This window comes from Leptodactylus fuscus, chromosome 11, assembly GCF_031893055.1.
Source record: "Leptodactylus fuscus isolate aLepFus1 chromosome 11, aLepFus1.hap2, whole genome shotgun sequence".
NCBI classification, from domain to species: domain Eukaryota; kingdom Metazoa; phylum Chordata; class Amphibia; order Anura; family Leptodactylidae; genus Leptodactylus; species Leptodactylus fuscus.
The window spans coordinates 11,261,117-11,280,130 of record NC_134275.1 but is presented as its reverse complement, the minus strand read 5'-3'; the positions used below and the strand labels follow the sequence as shown (position 1 = coordinate 11,280,130).

The window sequence follows — 19,014 nt, the reverse complement described above, 5'->3', positions numbered from 1 at the left end:
TTGTATACAATCTGTATATAGTGGCAGTGGGTAGAAGGACGGACCGATCCACTCCCTGACCACAGAATATTCTGTCTCTTCCATCTCTACCTGCTGTCAGGACATGATCCCGGGGTCCAACCAGATTCTGAGGGCCCATCCTCCAGCCACACAGAACATACTGTCATATAGTATCAGCAAGGCCTTATTGGATGAGTCAGGGTGAGGACAGGTCAGTAATATTACGTAGCTGGGTTATCCAGTAACCAAGGCCTCATCACCGCTAACCAAGTACAGCGCCATACATTACATAGAGGCTGTTCTTAGTATTGCAGCTCAGTCACTTGAATGGTGTAGACTGACAGACATATGACATGGTGCTCACTGTAGTGTAGCTGCTGCCTCTAGAACCTGTCTGGTGTTGTCTAAAGATGGGTCATTAGTCCTAGAACACCCCTTTAAGCCGATAGTGTAATAAATGCTTCATGTGCTGCAGCTTTGTCATCCTAGTAATGGCGGCCAGGCTACCTATACTCTGACCCTGCTCTGTCTATGGGGTGCGCGTACAGAAATAACCACACGGAGACGCCACAACTTTGAACTTGTATTTATAATCGCTCATTTAGTTTACAATTCTAATACCGGTATTCATCAAGAAAATAGTCGGATTTTCCAATGCTTTTCATTTTGACATAATAACGTGTGCAGAAGTGATTCACAGTAAGACCGAGCTGAGCAGAAAGGCAATAATCACATGAACACGGCGTACTGAGGGCGGTGGGGACAGCGGCCCCCCATACATAGCGAGATCAGAACCAGAGAGCTCCAGGGGATGTCCGCCAAGTCAGAATCCAGCGCAAAAACATGGAGGTGTCCAATGTCAGGGATACGATAGCGGCGAGTCTGTGTCTGGGATTAGCAGTGGAGTATTCTGTCACAACCTACAAAGGGGATCCCTGTAAATTATCTGCAGATATGGCGCAGTGTTACATAGGAATGAAAACCTGTCCCCTAAAACCGCTCATCAGTAAACAGGGCCGGTTTAGAGACCATGCACAGCAGTGGCACATTATATATATATATATATATATATATATATATATATATATATATATATATATATATATATATATATATATTGCACAAGATAGTGGGATGCGTCGCCGATGTTATATCGCTGGTGTCGTGCACAGATCCAGGGACAGGACAGGTTCTCTCTACAGTTTGGACCTCGTCCTCCAGCAGGGCTCTGCTGCCACCTTGTGGCCAATTGTGATTATTACAGGACTGGAAGAAGTGACCGAGACATTTTTCCATCTTTGGGAGGTCATGACAGATTGATGGCTTATACCGGGGGTTGTAGTATGGGCAGTTACACACCCAAACTGTAGAGGTCACCATAGAGTCTTAGTAATAGCCTGGGCACGGTCTATGTATTGTCATATATTGGATTGTATCAGCTCAGTGGTGACATAGACTGAAGTGTCGCCCCCTCTTGTCTGTCTATGCTCTAACTCCTTGCACATAGTGATGTAGCATCGGCTTCGTCTGCTCTTCATACTATTTCGGGAGCTGCGACAACCGCACAAGAATCCAGAACACCTGAAAGTTAATACAAAACTGATACAGAGGGATAAAGGTCCAGAATACAAAAATAGATCTTCTTCTTTTAAACTTCGCTGATACAATAGATTTTTTAACCCTTTCTATATTTTTTTTACTATTTTTTTGTTTTACTTTTGTAATACACAACTTATTTTTTTTTATACATAATATCACAAGAAGGACACAAGAAAACTCTCAATGCTGGTGATCCCCAGAGCGCTCTGTAAGGAAACCCCCGAGTCCTGCAGCATCTTAAAATCGATGCACTATGGTAGAGCCGGGCGACGTCCTCTGCGGTGACCCTCAGGTCTGGCCATTGTGCCCCAGGCCCGGACATGTAGGGCGGGAACGGCCTGAGATCTGATGATACGATTTCTTTCTGCTATGTGGACGGGATCAACAGAATTCCCCGGTCATTTTGTCAGGTGGTTAATGGCTAACTGGAGTATGTATCTGTTTCTGGGAAAGCTGAGTGATAAACAATATGGCCGTCTTGACAGCTCTTACAAGTAGAGTCTCATCTGTACTAAACTATATAAGGGTTAGAAATGAATTTACCTTATAGCCTTGTGTGTGTGATATCGGCGTCGCCCGATCCCCTCTGCTCATGAGATATATACAGTGATTCCCCTCTATCTATATGTCATTTCTTATAATCGCTACGTATTGTCTTTGCGCTCGTGTCGTTAATCCGTTAGGTCACTTGCACCCTCTCTTGCCGCTCAGACCGTGTTCACATTCCGTTTTCCGCTGTTCTACCACAAGGCGGCAGTGAAGGGGTTACTATGGGGAAAGTAAAAACAACTTATCTGTCCAGCGGAAATGTACACAGGGCCTCAAGGGTGAAGTTCAAATTACACAAGTCGGGGTCAGTCCGACACACTGGTGGTCATTGGCCCCGCAGAGATTAAGGCAAGGATTTCACATGTAGTGACCGGACCAAACATGGCTGCAGCAGTAAGGCACTGAGTCCGAGGACACGTAGAGCCTGCAGCCTCATCCCTGCTCAGGGGAATGTCAGGACAGCGACCCTATAAGGCACAGAGCGCCTCTCCTGGTCATGGGGTGTATTGTGTCCGGACGATACTTCTTGTACTGCTCTCCACTTACATTATGTCTCAGGCCGGCCAAGAATCATCCAGCTAACAGCAATCTCCCCAGACTCCCCTATACACATGCACACTCAGCCAAGCCACTGCCAGGCTCCATACACATTAATTGGTCAGCCTTATACTCCAGTCACACCCAGAGCTGCAGTCAGATTACTAACACTATGCTACCTATCATAGCTCTCAGGTCTTAGTCACATTGTCGTTCTGGATTCGTTTTGTTGTTGGACTCCTCAGCTACGTCCTCCACAATGCACTGCAGCAGGAGCTGCTCTGTACATGGCCTGTGTAAAATGCAGAATGTGAATGGTGACTAAGACTTCATTGTGATCTCTTCTGTGTCACTTTATTAATCTTTTCTGCTTTTCTTTGTTAGTGAGGGAGGGGCCTAATATCTCATATAGGTTCCTATATAGTGTCTGTCACATGCGAGGTGTTAGTGGTTCCCCTGATCCCAGGACATGACTGTGCACTGAATACCCCAGAATTACTATCAGACCATGGCGCTCTCTCTCGCCCCTGTAACCTCCAGCTCTCCTATATCATGGCTGTCACTTTGGATGTCAGCAGAGGTAACGGCCGCCCGGCTCTGGTTGGGGGTTCCCACAATTCTCCCTGCTAGTCACTATAATTAACAGAAGAGGTATAACAACGGCATTAATAGCGCTTGACCAGTTGCAGGTAAGAAAGGGACAGGAGGAGGGGGAGGGGAGGCTTCACAGAAGCGTGCTTTTAGCATTGGCTCAGGTTCCGAGTAACCCGCTCTCACGCAGAATAGAGAGCGACAACGAAGAAGAGAGAACAAGTTTCTTTGGAAAATATACATAGATCATTTTATGCTTTACAAGAAGAGACAACGAAAGGCCAGAAAGTCCAGCGGTGCAGCGACTGACCTACCCTGCGGTGAACACTCGGCCCCCTCCTAGTGACTGGCAGTGTCATTGGCTCGGTGCGGTCAGCGACAACTCCAGAGATCCTCAGGTAGCAACGACTACAAAAACAGGGAAAAAACCAACAACGCGACCTCTGGATCCAGGTGTAGCAACGAAACAGACAAAACCTAATGCTTGTCTGCTCCGACATCTGCTGAACCAAATCTCTACAAAAGTTTCTTAAGATGATACAAGAGATTCAGATCTACAGCCTTCAACTCCGGCAGGTGAAAGATAAGAAAGAGCCAAAACGGGCTGATCCAGCGGGGCGGAGGGAGACCCCAGGATCGGAGGTTGTGTCTGACACCTGGACTATTGTAATGTCATGACTGGGATTTTCTGCCTCTGCCCGTCCCCAGGACTAGAGAGGTTAAGTGATGCTCTGAAGCCCTCTCTGGACCAAAGGGGGCCTTGAAAACATTGGACAAAATCCCTGAATTCTACCCGTGGTACCCAAAGAGTCCTTATTTGTTTCGCTCTTCCGATACTGACATTTATAGATTTTTTTATTATTATTTTTCTATTAGAGGCAGTAAATCCCGGGCTTTGGGCTTCTAAACTTACCCGAATACATAGAAACAAAAATAATTAATTAATTATGTAGTGCCTTGTTCCAAAAGAGCCTTAATACAAGCTAACCAACCACCCAAATGGTTCTACCAAACAAAACATCCGGCTGTGGAGCTCCGAACGACGTTCCAGCACTTACACCACAGGATAAAACAGTCCACACATCAAATACCTTAGCGCCGGCGAGGGGCACGTGACCCGCTCTGTGCCCAGCCATGAGATGTTTTTGTTGATGATTAAGGCCTAATATCAGATATGGGATCGATCCCCCCACTCTATAGACTACTGCGAGCCTGGCCGGTGGCCGAGCGCTGATGGCAATGGCCCAGAGTGACAAAGATTAGCAACGTCGTCCTCAGTCCTTACACATCATAAAAATACATTCACCCTCCGAGATCTGGGGCCAAAGTTACCAGAAACAGCGACAACCAAGCCATCTTATAGAAGAAAGTGAGAGAGACCTTAAGGGCGAGCCCGGCCTGTCCGCATCCCAGGCGCCCGTCACTTTTTGCTGTTTATGATGGGACAGCGCGGTTGTAGCTCTGTGGATGGACTGAAGGCGCACGTGTGACATAGGATGAGGGATCCTGGACGTTTTCTTTAAGCGTGGAGGGACCACAGTGTCTCTTGAGGGCGTCCTATAAGAAGTCCATTGCCCTCGGCACATGAGGACAAAGACCTCACTTCTCTTAAGTCATTTGATGAGGAGCTTCCAGCATCTCCATTAAAAACGTGTCGATGGGTGTGTCTCCTATTAGCTTGAAGAAGAAGAGGTGTTCCAGGCATTTCAGGCCGATGGAGCGCAGAGCGGGCAGACGCAACAAAAGCTTCGCAAACCTGTCGGGAACAGAGAAAACGTAAAGTCAGCGACTGGACAGAGGTCCTGGTGAAGGTGTGTACAAGCAGTCATACAGGCTACAATACCATGTACTGCACATCCAAACTCCATGACTGATGCCGAACCCTCATTGATTGTTTACTGCGCTCTCATGGGATCAAGGCAGATTTTTCTTATTATTTTTTTTCCCGTCATCACGCAATCTACGTGGTCAGGGGGGAAAATAAACCAATTCCTTTTACAGATTGGAAGGAGGCCAAAAAAGGGGATCGTTTCTGCTGAGTTGTTGAGAACAGAAGTCCGAGCGCCAGGAAAAACAAGACTCTCTGAACGCCATCCAGGAAGTGCAACTCGAAAATTTAACCTAAAACATATGATGGCCGGGGGAAGGGTCCCGTCCTTCAGTGCCGTGGCCTGATTCTTGTTCCTTCTCGGACAATGCGGGGTGGGGAGATGATGACTATTTTTGGAGATCATTATTTCTGTTCTTAGGATTGTATAAGGGGGGAGAAGCAGGGCCTGGGGTTAGGCCAGGTAAGGAGGGCCGATGGTTGGATGAATGAGTATACCTACAATCTGTTAGTCACAACCATTGCCCTGTGTAACTACACTAGCGATCTGCTTGTTTAGGGTCTGATCTTTGTTTGTCGGCAGCCGTGCCACCAGAATGGAGAACGGGGTACGTCTTTTTTTAACCTTACACATTCCCCTGGGTAACAGTGAGAAATTGCCACATGACTCTTCTGAAAACCAGAATACCCCTTTAACATCCTTCCTTGTCCCACCAAGTCTAAGCTAGTATAGGAGGTGAGAGCAGACAGTGAAGTGTTGTCTGTTTCCATGAAGACATCACCTGTAGCTACAAAACCAAAGAGGCTTTAACTTATTGTAAAGTAATTTCTCTTTGGAACAAATAAAAAAAAAAAATGTATCAGAGATGACCACACAGAATCTCCATCGTCCTCGTAGCTGCCATATTTGCCACTTTCCTCGTGCAGACTATACACTCGGCATCCAATGGCCACTGTTTGGTTTCCTGTTCTATTTTAGTGTCGGTTGTGCAGCTCGGGCCACAAATACGACACCTGGTCAGGATTTCCTGTCGTGTATATTGTGCACAGCCAAAAATACATGGAGACAAAGCCCAGGTCTACTCACCGCCCCGGCTGATCTGGGTACTTGTGTTTACAGTAAGCTTCCAGCGACGCATAGACCTTCTCACGTAACGCCTCCACCTCCGATGGGTTGGAGAGCCCCTTAGAGTCTGCAGAGAACAAACAGCTTCTTAGAAATTATAGATCAGTATTTCCCAATCGATGAAATATAAAATAAGTGGTAAAGAATGTGCAGAAATAAACAGGGACTGATAGAAAGTTGGCAGTGCCCTAGAGTTGTAGTCTCCATATTGGCTCCATCTGCCTAGCCCCGGCGCCAGCACAGATGGTGTAATCTCCCTCCCAGCGCCACATTCACTTCACTTCTACAGCTGGACGTAGAGGCCCAAAAATAACAAAACGAAATCTAAGGATTTTCACCTGGGTTGAATAAGACAATCGCTCGTAAGCAGCCCAGCTCCGTCTTGTCCATTTGCATGTCCCGCATTTTGGAAACCAGTTCTGTGAGAACCCTGAAAAATAACAGGAGCAGCCGAATTATATGGGGGGTAGAAGGATCTATAGTAGGTATACAGCAGCTGTGACCTCATATATAGGAACGGACCTGTCCTGTCCTCCATACAATTACAGTATATATTAGTCATGGACCTGTCCTTCTCTATTTTAGGTAAATAAAATCCATGAGGGGCGGCAGCTTTATAAGATACATGTATATGGTATGTGGTATATGTTATATGGTACACGGTACATTATTATATGGTATGTGGTATATGTTATATGGTACATGGTACATAATATGTGGTATATGTTATATGGTACGTGGTGTTTGATTCTGGAAGAGGCAGGACTGGAGAATCAGAGAGCATATTAAGGGGACTATACAGACGGCTCCTGCACAGAACCTGTCACTGCCTCTAGATATAAAGAACATCTTTCCATTCTCTGACAGCAAACAAAAACATTGAAAATAGTAAAGAATTTAAGATTTATCATATCGTTTGGTCAATTTTCTCATGTGTAAAAAAAAAAAAAGTTGCAAATCAGCAATTGTGAAAATTTAGTTGCAATTGACATAAAAACTTGCAAATCCTCGACCCCGTGCCAGTATATTATGCCTTGGGATGCTGGGCGAGTTCTCCCTTTGATTTTGTATATTGGCGAGGCCTTTGCACCTTCTGTTCCTTTGTCCCTTTCATATTGTATTTGGAATCCCTTTAATAAGTATTGATTACACTTAAAAACTTGCAAAGTGTCATTTTTGCAGCTCCCTGGTCAGGGAACATCGGTCCTGGTAGTTATAGGGAGTGGTGAGGAGCACGGACCCCGCAGGACACCCCTGCGAATTATAGGGTATGGTAAGGAGCATGGACCCTGCAGGAGGCCCCTGGTAGTTATAGGGTATGGTAAGGAGCGTGGACCCTGCAGGACGCCCATGGTAGTTATAGGGTGTGGTAAGGATCGCGGACCCCACAGGAGACTCCTGGGAATTATAGGATGTGGTAAGGCGCGCAGACCTCGCAGGATGCCCCTGGACAGGTCGGGTGCGGGCACATTCTTTACCGCTCTCGCTGACCCCTCCCATGTTCTTTATTTCTTATAGGACTGCTCCAGCCTCAGTAGTAGAAATGATTCAGGCTTTAGGTTGTTTTGGGGTTTTTTGCAGGAATTTCATTTCCTGAAGCTTTTATTTAGGAATAAATCGTTGTATGTGAAATCCCAATGAATAAGTAGTCACTTACCGGTCAAAGATGGCGCCGACTCCTGCACTGTGCGCGCTGTTCCGGTGTACGTGCAGGCCGGTAGCTAAGAGTATTCCATCCTTGACAGCTATTGATCGGTGCGAGAAGGAGGCGATGAGGAGTTCATTCCACCCTGCACAATACAGCAAACAGGTTATTAGACAGGACACCCCACGTAGCCACCACTCAGCTCAGCCACTTATATATTTGTGCTTTGGAAAGCTGAGTGACATTCTGATAAAAAAAAAGGATGAAAAGTGACATTGTGAGCCAAAACTGTGCTCAGCCCAGTTGTCACTTCTTGGCCAATGACTTTTGTCTTATATGAAAATCCTCAGTTCCCAAAAGACAAATCTACATAAATCCCCTGCCTTCAGGAGCCTGGAAAAGCTGGGTGGCAACCTCAGAAATAATGTGTAATATAATTTTGTCCTGACTGAGGAGGACGAGTCAAGGACATATAGTCCCTGGAAGGTTTGGTGACGGCTGTATACGGAGATCACATTGTATTGACTGTTCGCTCTCGAGGGCCGGTATAAGTATCGATCACTTAGGGGAAGACGTTGTAGAGAGCTGGATGTGAAATTTCGGCTCTCCCCAGTCCTCCCAGCTGCCATAGAAGGGACACGCTCCTTGCCTCCTCGTCCGCTCCATTTTCCCTGAAGCCGCGTTTCATCTCCTGTTAGCAGACGCATGAGTGGACTCAGCCGCAACGTTAGCGAGATGTTGGGCTCTTAATGTTTCATGTGCGGTCAATCCCCAGAGTCTGTTCCTGACTCTCAATAATACATGAAGTCACTGGTAAAATCCTGCAGGGAGGATATTTAAAGCAGCGGGCGCAGGATTCTGGGGGACCGGACTTTTATCATAATAAATGTGCCAAAAGTGCTGTAACCAATTCAGAAGGCCTGTGATAGCGCCCCTCACCCAGTGCTGGAGAATGTGGGGGGTACAGGGTAAGGTAAAGGGATGTTCACGCTACAAAGTTCTGCAACAACCTCTACAGTGAGACCTCCTTAATGGAGTAATCCTGCAAATGTTGTATAATGAACCACCAGCGACTCCCTATAGACAGGACTATGTGTAGCCTCTCCGCACCTTCACCAGTCACATCCCATGAGCCCTCCGACTGGTTGCCCGGCCTTTACCTCCATTTATGTGCCCTGCTGCAGACTCACCTGCTCGGAGCAGAATGACTTGGTCGTCCAGCGGCAATTCGGAGAAGTGCGGGATCCTTTTTGCCCATTCCACCAAAGTGAAGAGCTGCTTGTCGGCTGCTTGGCAAATGTTGGTGACGGGATCGCTGGGCTGGAAATAGACACAAGTTCACATCAGTCCTGCACTTACTTCTCCTCCCTCTTACAATATGCGGTTTTACAACCAATCCTGATGCTTTGCCATACATGTGATACAAGACATTTGCCACCATATAGCCAAGTTCCCGTCTCCAGACCTGCTGCGACTGTAACCCCTGACACAGGAGGGACAGAGACGAGATCTGTAAAACACTGTACTCATGTATGAGGCCGCACTTTGTGACTTGCAGACACTTTTACTGTCACCTTGTATCTAGTTTGTCACCGTCCTGCTAAATTATACAACAGGCGAGGCCTTTAGCTCAGTCACTGCAATTTCTAAAAATACAACCTTACATTACACACGGGCAAGCAAAGACCTCAGCCCCTCCCCCACACATGGGAAGTACGAAAGATAAAATATCTCTACCTATACTGCATAGCAGAAGCCTGGCGGCGGGGTCGGGGTATGTGCACACCTGGCCTAAGGTGACTATGATGTAGACTGAGCTGGAGCTGCACTAAATAGACGGGACATCATGTCTTATACTCCAGTCACATCTGGAGCAGCCCCTAGGACATCAGTATCAGATGGGTGAGGGTCTGATCCCACAAATTATCTGTTTGAAGAGGCCGCACCATTCAGACAAGCGCTGCGACCACTTACCATGTTAAGTTCTGCTAGGAAAAGCATTGACGGCAAAAAACCTTATTCCAGACTCTGATCCTGGAGCGTCAGTGTCTTACTGGGCATACAAGGCCTTGTGGCCAATGACCAGAACTCTATGGGAAGGGGGGAGGGGGGTGTCCTAGGTGTCGTACCCATGCCCATCGGATACTAAAGCCACTTGTGTGACTCTTCCTTGTACACAGATGTGTCACCTAGCGCGTCCTGATACCTAATATACACATTAATACGCCCCAATGTTACTTACAGAATTAGGGGTGAGGCCCATGTTGGCCTCAATATAAGTCTCTGTCTTTGGCTCCACCGCCAGTTCGGCCTCCAGGATCTTCTCCACTGGCATGTCCTCATTGGCGCTGCTGGTGCACTCCACCTCGTTCTCGTTACGGTCTTTCCCTCGCTGCCTTTCCTCCTGCACAGCTGAGCAAAAAGCAAGAGAGATAATAACTGGTGAATGGAGGAGGCGAATGCAGGGGCAGCAAACATTACAGAAACCCCAGTGCTGATGGTGCCGCCTAGTGGTGAGTACTGGGAAACACCTAACTGTCCTGCAATGCCGATATCAGGCCGGCTCAGACCTGCAGCATCTTTCTTGCATTATATTCTGGAGGAAGTCTTGTGTCTAATTGCATTTTGCATTGTTCTTTGTACCATATGCTGTGGACATTGTTGATGTTGCAATGCACGCGAGCCAAAGGCTCTTCACTTCTCGCACACAGGAACCATGGGAAAATCCCAGCGCTGGCTGCCTTTCTGGAGACAATCAGCAAATTCCAGTCCTCCCAATTATTTAATAATATGATTACATTTTTGGAGCTGCGATGCTTGCATGGAGACGGTTCTCCTTTTTTTTCTGTCTGTTGGGAAATCGGCTGCCAGAGTTCACGGCCCGCTGCGAGGATTGGGAAAAGTACTGAGAGCAAACAAGTCAATGCAGGAGCCGAACTACAGACAGGCAAAGGCGCAGGATTGTTCCCTCCACACTGGATAGGACTTAGGAAGAAAACGTGATCCCCTATCCAAAAGATGGGGGGCCCCATTACAATGAATAAAGCAATGATCATTTTACAACTGGACACTCTGAATGAAACTGGGATGCAAAAGACCGAGATTCTTGTGACTGATGGGGGTGTTAGTGGTGTGACGCCCCACAATCAGTATGTTACCCCTTCCCCTTATCCTTTGGACTAATTGGAATACCCCTTTAGTGCTCCCATAGAGGTGACTGGAGCTACATTGTAGCTCAGCTCTGCTACATTGTTCCTGGAAACAGGGTGACTCCGTGCGCTTGACCCCTCTATGAGAATGGCCGCCAAGGTGGGCAGGACTTGTATCCACAGTTCTCTCCTGCTCACCATGATATCCCTTTAAATGTCACAACTTAAATACACAGGAAAAAATAACTAATTTGAGAAAGTTTCCAATTCCCTGACTTACAAGATTCCAGGTAACCGTTCCGTTCTCTCTGTTCCTACAGTTCAGCCATTGTGTCACACAGCGCCTGCGCTCCACAGCAAAAACCAACCACAGAACTAGAGCGCCCTCGCCAATCACCCGCCATGTCTGGAACCTTCCCTGCGCCCCCTGCTGCAGATTCTGCACAGGCAGAAGAGGAAACTGATGGGATTGTGCGGGATGTGCAGAATTATGGGAGGGCTGCAGAGCTTTGTTATAGTCATGTGACCACCCGCAGGGAACTGGACTGAGGACAAAAAGTGATCATAGTATGTGATGGCAGGAAGGGGGCAAGTTCTGTTTTATGATAGTTGGGTTTGGTTGTGCCAAAATTGCTCATACCAGCACATTGCGATCAGGCTATGAAGACAAATATTGTACGTGTATGACCTGGAGGTTACATACACACAGCACACCGACCCTCCTGCCCTAGTTTGGGGGCACGCTTCTCTAGAAGCAAAGCTCTGAATCTGCAATGTGCTTAGAACGCTGCACCAGCACCTCTCAATGTGGACTAGACCTGGGATTTTCTATAACATGGGGAGTCTTTACTTTTCACAGATCACTCTTTGCCAATAAACTTTGTACGGTGAAGCTGCAGAGAAATCAGGAGCCGCCATTTCCGCAGTGTCGCAGCAAACACGAGAGGAATGTGACAGGGGCAAGGCCTTGGACGTCGGCCATCTTCAGCAGAGCGCAGAGATCCTGCTGGGGAAGGGAATTCCTTGCAGATGCTTCCTCATAGGGGTCCTGTCAGGAATTAGCCTAGTTACGTTGTCACCGACCCCTAATGGTAAGCGACTCCATCCTCGCGTATGGACTATGAGAGGTGACAGACCAGCGGCTCCCTGATAATCTGCTGTGGCCGACGGGGCCAATAATCCAGAGACCTGCGCCCATCACATGTCCTGTCAGTGGACGTTACACGGAGCGGCGGATACGACACATGTTACACATTAATATCTCCTGCCGCCTCTAACATTAGTAATTCCTATTCTGGAAGAGCCAGTGATGAAATCCAGATTAAGGATCTGTTCACATCTGCATCCTTGCCAGTGCCAGATCCTTTGTCCTACAATAGGTTCCATCTGTGTGACACAATAGCGCTGTGTGCATGATATGCGAAGGTCACATCTGTGCCAGGCTGGCCATTGTTCTGGTCTGTTGGAGGACCAAAACAATGGACAACTAACATGACAGGAGCCCGACAGATCCCACTGACTATAATGGGGTCCCTCAGGGTTCGCTGTTTTACCTGAAAGCGCCGGATGAACAAGTCAGGCTTTTCAGGACTATTTCTTATGATAATGTGAACATAGTCTTACAGAAGAAAACCTTGAAGAGTGTCCCATCCCCCACAGAGCGACCTGACAACCTGCCATGAGCTACAACAGTTCAGATCCCCGCACCGCTTGCCTGTATGAGTACAGGCCTCAGATGTAACCATGGGGTGTAGGACCCATCACATGACCACCACCCCCAACCTATAGTCTGGATAATAAGTCCTTCTGTCCTAAGACGGCCATGTTTTTAGCTGACGACATCACATCATAATCTCATGCTCACAAGATCTTAGGCTGGTGACACAAAGTAACCGCAGGGAGAAGAAAAGAAAAAAAGTCAGCAATTATTTGTCATCCTTCCTCCCCCGGCATCACTAGACTATGCGGTCAGGACGAAAACCTCTGGAGAAAACCAGCGGCCACGACAGCGAGAAGCTTCCTGTTTCACTCGTACACTTCCCTGCACACTGTCACTGCACTAACAGGTCTGCTGTGCCCTAAAATCACAGGGAATCAGGGGGATGCGGCATGTGACCCCGCAAGGACTGTGACTAGTCACTACATAGGACTTTAGGTCACCGACACGACACCCCAAGATGCAAAAAGATTTAAAAAGAAATTTAAAAAAAAGTTGCAAGTTGAAATATCCGGTGTAGCCGCACGAGGGCTGCGAGTCTTATGACGGGCCTGGCGGCGGAGGTCACTCTTGTTCATACAAGGGGCAGGACTGTCTGTTATATACACTGCTCCAAGATAGCAGGCACATGTGAATGTACAGCGCTATGGTGTAAGTTGGTGCTACAGAGATATGACCCATCACGTATGTCTATGCCCCACTTTGGGTTCTTGCCGTCGGCCCACTGGATTCCTGTTGTGGCTTTTATCATTACATTATATGTCTGTTACTGCTGCCCGAGGGATTAGAGGCTGGAGGGGTCGTACATTGCACCTCCATGGACTGTGTTACCATGTAATACCACACATGACCTGTGGAGGGAGGTGGCACTGTATGCACATAATATAATATTGCTGATTCCACCTGTGTATTGTGTGCGGTCATCGGGTCACCATTAACCTTTATGGTCATTTTACAAAGCCATCTTTATGTATTTTGCAGCACAAGGGCGTCAATGTGACCAGGATACCAGGGGGCGATCACATTACTGCCCAGATAGAGCGCGTCATTGTATGTCCAACAGGAGGAGGTGCCCAGGTGACTGCACACGTAATACAGCCCTGTAAGCTAAAGCTGGTGACCCGCGGCCCCACACCGGAGATCAGACGGCAGGTGTGGGGGTGACGTCATCTTATACCTGGAGAATTCCCTGACTGACTGACAAGACTGCAGCCCCCATACTCTATAGAACAGGCTTAGTATTTTGTCGCCCTCTCATATACTCCAGGTGTTTTCTTCTGGGGTCTGCGGCACTTTGATGTCGGAGTTCCTTCCTGTGAAGTTATTGCCCTTTAATCCTCCTTTCACACATGTGACTTGGATAAAAACCAAATGTTGTGTTGCGTCCTCCTGAGCGCATGACTGAGCGGTGGCTCCCCGTGTGCACCGAGGACGGTCTATGGGCATGTTCGGATTATTCGGCCTTCATAGGGAGTCTGACACATTAAAGGGGCTCTGCAGGGACAACTAAAGGTTCCCAGTACATTCCCGTCCCTGAATAGGCTTTATTACTAATACACACCCCGGGCTCCTGAAGGTTATCTGTATCCTGTATAACCCCTCAGTGCTCACATGTACCAGCAGGGGCTGAACTACAGAGAACCCAATGTTTTATTAGATATGCAAATGATGCAGCAAGTGTCCTGGGGGCGGTCCCATGTCCTAAGAAGTGCTCTGGCTCATTAACCCCTCTATCTTTTCTGCTGTCACACAGCATTCCCCATGGTCTGACACGGGGCCTAGGACCGCCCACTGGGCACTTGTGGTCTCATTTATAGATCGGACATCCTTAGTCTTCTCCACCATCCACAGTTACATTGTAAATGGTTTATTGTACGGACTGACTCCTGTATATAATAAAATCTCCAGGTTGTCAGGTCAGTTGTTATAACTCTACTAACTAGTTGTGATCCTGAGACGGTGCCCCCTATCCTATAACATCCAGTATACATGGGTGACATATTGGGGTGATGAGTCTTGTATGACCATGTCAGTCACTGTTCACACTGAGGAGTCTCTGCACAGCAGGATCCCCTATAGCCCGGCCAAGTAAGAGCTAGAAAATCTCAGCTTGACAATCTCAGTGAAACCAGATCAGGTTTATGTCCAGACCTCCCAAGACGTCTGCAGGAGCCTGGGAAAGGGCTTCACGCTGCAGCTTCCTGCTTATTCTATCTTACTTGTTTAATTCACACAGCAAAACAGCAGGATCCGGAGCTTAAAATGGGTCGTTCACTGGAGTGCTGACCCCGCAGTCATATATACAGCCATCCTATAGCTACACACCCTGCTATATGTGCAACCACAAGGGCAACTCCATGGAGGGGGGGGGGGGGTCTTCGCACGCAGTAATATATTCACTTCAGCAGTATTATAGGTCAATAAACTGCATGCGGGGTAAATCTGGAGCAGGCTCGGTTCCTCCGCTTAGTCCATAGACCTGCCATTGCTGCACAGCAGCCTCACAACCAAGACTCCTCTCGTGCTGCGCCTGGATTCTGCCTTAAGTTATCAAACTAATTCCAAGGGGCCTTAAAGACATTGATTCTCCGATATGGTGGTAAATGGATCAATGAGAGAATCAGCAGCTCCCATTAGATTGTAAGCTCTTGAGGGCAGGATGGCTGAGCAGGCAGAGGGGAGGGGGCTCCATGTTTGTTTGTCCATCTCAGGTTACGGTAGAGCATCATTCACACATGACACAGGGAAGCCCCAGCTGTCTCCTGACACTTTCCCCTGTTAATTGCTGTGGGACGGAAGCAAAATCGTGTGAGAGACAATAAATCCCGAAGTGATCGGTGGCGGCGTCCTCTGCGGTGTCAATACACAGATAAAGGGCAGATTTATGTCTGCGGAGGGGGGCACAGGCCGAAAACTTCATACAAGGCAGAATAGAAGGGGGGACGCTAATATGTTCTGTAATGGGGAGGGGGACGCTAATATGTTCTGTGTTCAGTAATGGGGGGGGGTAAATGCCCCCTTACCATCCCCCACATAGGTATCTTCTGAAGTGGCCACAGACTGTCTGGGCTTAGAAGGAGGGTAATGGCTGATGTTGTGTCTTAGTGGAGACGTCTTGGTGCTCGCCTCCTATGTACATGAGGTCCAGGTCGCTCTTTAACCCCCTGCACTCAGGGATGGAGACCGGAAAATAATTTCCGTATTGCTGCAATATTCTGCCCTAAGCGGTTCACGTGACCACAATCGTCTGCGCCGTATCGATCCGGCCAATAATCACGTTTCTCTATATCACAGGTCATTCGGTGACTACGATGATAATAGAGTTTTGTTTTCCGCCTCAGACAGCAATGGTTGCGCCGAGGGCAACGGAAATACGTCTGCCTGACAGAAATGGGCAATTTTCTGCTGAAAACAACATTTGTACGTCTTTGTCATGTTCGGAGGGTCCGCTCGCCAGCCCGGGAGTGAGGCTGCTCACTGAATGTCGCCACACAACACGCCGCCCTCTTCTTCGAGGCCTCGTATTGCTGAGGATAAAGCCGTCGCTCTGGATCTTTATTCTCTGTAACATTCAGTTTTTGCCCCGATTCCTCCACATAGGTCTGGGGTGTCCAAGATGGAGAATCAAGGCCTCATCCCTCAATCCTCTACTACTTGTGTCCATGTCTGGTAAAGCTGGGTCACAGCCAATGTCAGTCAGCTTTCCCAGACTCCTAACTGGTAAATCTATAGTTCTCTATGAATATTGGGGAGGGGGATTATTATTATTACATAAGACACATTTTTGCATATTACGGTTTGTGTCACGTCTGAGATTGATTTTTATTTTATGTTTTTACTATTCTATTACCAAAAATGCAGAGAAGGGATCGGGGGTTTGGCTGACATTTTTCCCCTCATGGCGCAGTCTACACCAGTCAGTGATTTTCTTTTACCACGGAGAGCGGCGCTCAGGGGCAGATATGTATCAGCCGCTCCTGGTGCACTACATGAAGCGAGATTGCCCCTACATACATGATGTGCCCGCCATGCCAGCAATAACTACACACGCAGCGGCCTGGCACTGCAGATCCCAGCTGGGGGGATTAGATAATTGGGGGGCGCTCAATGACAGTTCATGCTCCTCCCTCTCCCTGTATTGGGGTCACCAGCAGGCACCTGGCATCACAAGTGTAGCATGTTAGATAGGTAGAGATTATCACCTGATGGGTGGTCAAGATAAGAGCCTCGTGGTGGATGGAGCGGCTGATCTAAAATTCCCTCATTCCTTATCACAAACTTCTTACCGGCAGCCGTCCAGCTGCCTAAAACTACACAAACATTTACAGAGAATTAATGTCAATATGAACAAGGGCTTACATTTCACTATACAACAATCATTAACAAGAGCCAAAGCCTGCGCGGACTGCGGCTGTACGGGATGTGCGGGCGGCGCGGGCCCCGGCCATGCTTACACTCTGAACCCCATGACAAGCAAAGATTCCATTCAGAGGTTTCTTAAGAGTTTCATCTGTTTCTCAGAAAGCTGGGTGATAACATTCATTAGATATCACCCAGCTTTCATAGGCTCACTTATGCAGTAATCTCGGAAAGCAGGATGACAAACTTATTGGGAGAAACGATGGAAGCCATGTTGTCACCCAGCTTTCCAACAATCAGATAAAACTCAGAAACCACTGGACTGAATATAACGAAGTCTAATCCTCCTGAAGCATCAGTGTTACATTATTACAATAGTAAATCATCATGCATGGCTATTCTAGTAATGGTGCACTTAATGGTTAGCTGGAGGGCCTCAGATCGGGGGGGGGGGGGGGGGGGCGGCTTCAGAGAGGGATCGGGGAGGGGGGCGGCTTCAGAGAGGGATCGGGGAGGGGGGCGGCTTCAGAGAGGGATCGGGAAGGGAGGGCTTCAGAGAGGGATCAGGGAGGGGGTGGGACTTCAGAGAGGGATCGGTTCCATTGTAGGTGTAGTCTGCAGATTCTTACCTTCTCTCTTCATGCCCATAGCGAGACACTTCTGATACCGACAATACTGACACCGGTTCCTCTGCCGCTTATCTATCAGACAGTCCTTGTTATCCCGACACGTGTATGTGAGGTCCTTCCGAACTGTCCGCTTGAAAAATCCCTTACATCCTTCACAGCTGTACACACCATAGTGTTTACCTGCAAGACACAGCCATGTTATATTGGGTTCTAATGACCTGTACTAATGTTCTTCATAGTTAGCATTTACATTTGTGAGGCTACATGACTGAGAACACAGCCTATATATATATACACTAGAGATGAGCGGTGACATCACTGAGAATACAGCCTATCCATATACTAGAAATGAGCGGTGACATCACTGAGGATATAGACAACCATTGAACAGATGATAAACCACTATAAGTGCCACTATTTTGTGTATATTTGGGGCCTGGTCCATGTCCCACTGGGAGATACGCTGACAGGTCTTGTTGTGAGCTACTTCCTCTATCCATTGCTATCACATGCACACTCAGCTGACAGTGTCTGTCTATGGGCAGCAAATCATTGATTAGCTATTAAAGAAATTGAAAGACAATAAAGTAAAACTTTATTCATACAAGACAATAACACAATTACTGAGAAGGTGATGTCTCATAGCTTTATGATTTCAGTGTTCTCGGTCTCTGTTCTGCACAGTATATACTATATAGATGTTTGTGCGGCACTGACTGTGACAAGAAGCTTCTACCAGCACAATAACCAAGGATCCCGGGTCAGCAAAACACTGAAAAATAACCTTCAGTATTGAGCGACACAAACACATCACTTTTATCCCGCAATGTTCTCCACCAAACGCAGCAGAGTGAAAGGTCACTGCCAGCAATACAGGAACATACAGATATGGAGGAAGGACACGCTACACGCAAGGCAGGAGAGAGCACGCCAAGCTGTGCAAAACATACAATGTGCAAAACCAGTGGGGAACTACAAGCTCCAGCAGCTCTGTCTACCTCTACCATAGAGGATTGTGACTGGCAGGGAAGGGGCCGCTCTGCTGATCCATTGTTTTTATGGAGGATCGCAAAATAGATCACTTAACCACATGCCAGACATGATGGAGACAAGCATGTCAGAGAAAGTCCTGGACCGCTCCGTGTACCCCTCACCACAAATCCCCCGAGATACAACTTCCTTTAAGATTTCATCAAACATATAAGATGAGAATTCTGATTCTGATCTCACAGCAGGAGAAAAAGACATGAAAAATAATGGCCGAAAACAGGAGCATCGGAAGGAA

General features: G+C 47.6%; 1 protein-coding gene across 4 annotated transcripts in view; it reads right to left on the bottom strand.

Moving 5' to 3' along the window:
* Positions 1-571: 571 nt before the first annotated feature.
* The window catches only part of RXRA (retinoid X receptor alpha), a 111,881-nt gene continuing 93,438 nt past the window's right edge, over positions 572-19,014 (bottom strand). For 3 of the 4 annotated variants that reach the window (XM_075260736.1, XM_075260737.1, XM_075260739.1), the window contains 8 exons: positions 17,730-17,909; positions 16,944-17,051; positions 10,118-10,287; positions 9,066-9,195; positions 7,888-8,020; positions 6,569-6,660; positions 6,192-6,297; positions 572-5,032 (listed from right to left, as the gene is read on the bottom strand). In XM_075260736.1, the coding sequence (XP_075116837.1) occupies positions 4,885-5,032; positions 6,192-6,297; positions 6,569-6,660; positions 7,888-8,020; positions 9,066-9,195; positions 10,118-10,287; positions 16,944-17,051; positions 17,730-17,909 (1,067 nt within the window). In that variant the 3' untranslated portion in view covers positions 572-4,884. The remainder of the gene's footprint in view (positions 5,033-6,191; positions 6,298-6,568; positions 6,661-7,887; positions 8,021-9,065; positions 9,196-10,117; positions 10,288-16,943; positions 17,052-17,729; positions 17,910-19,014) is intronic. The other variant, XM_075260738.1, reaches the window with a different exon arrangement.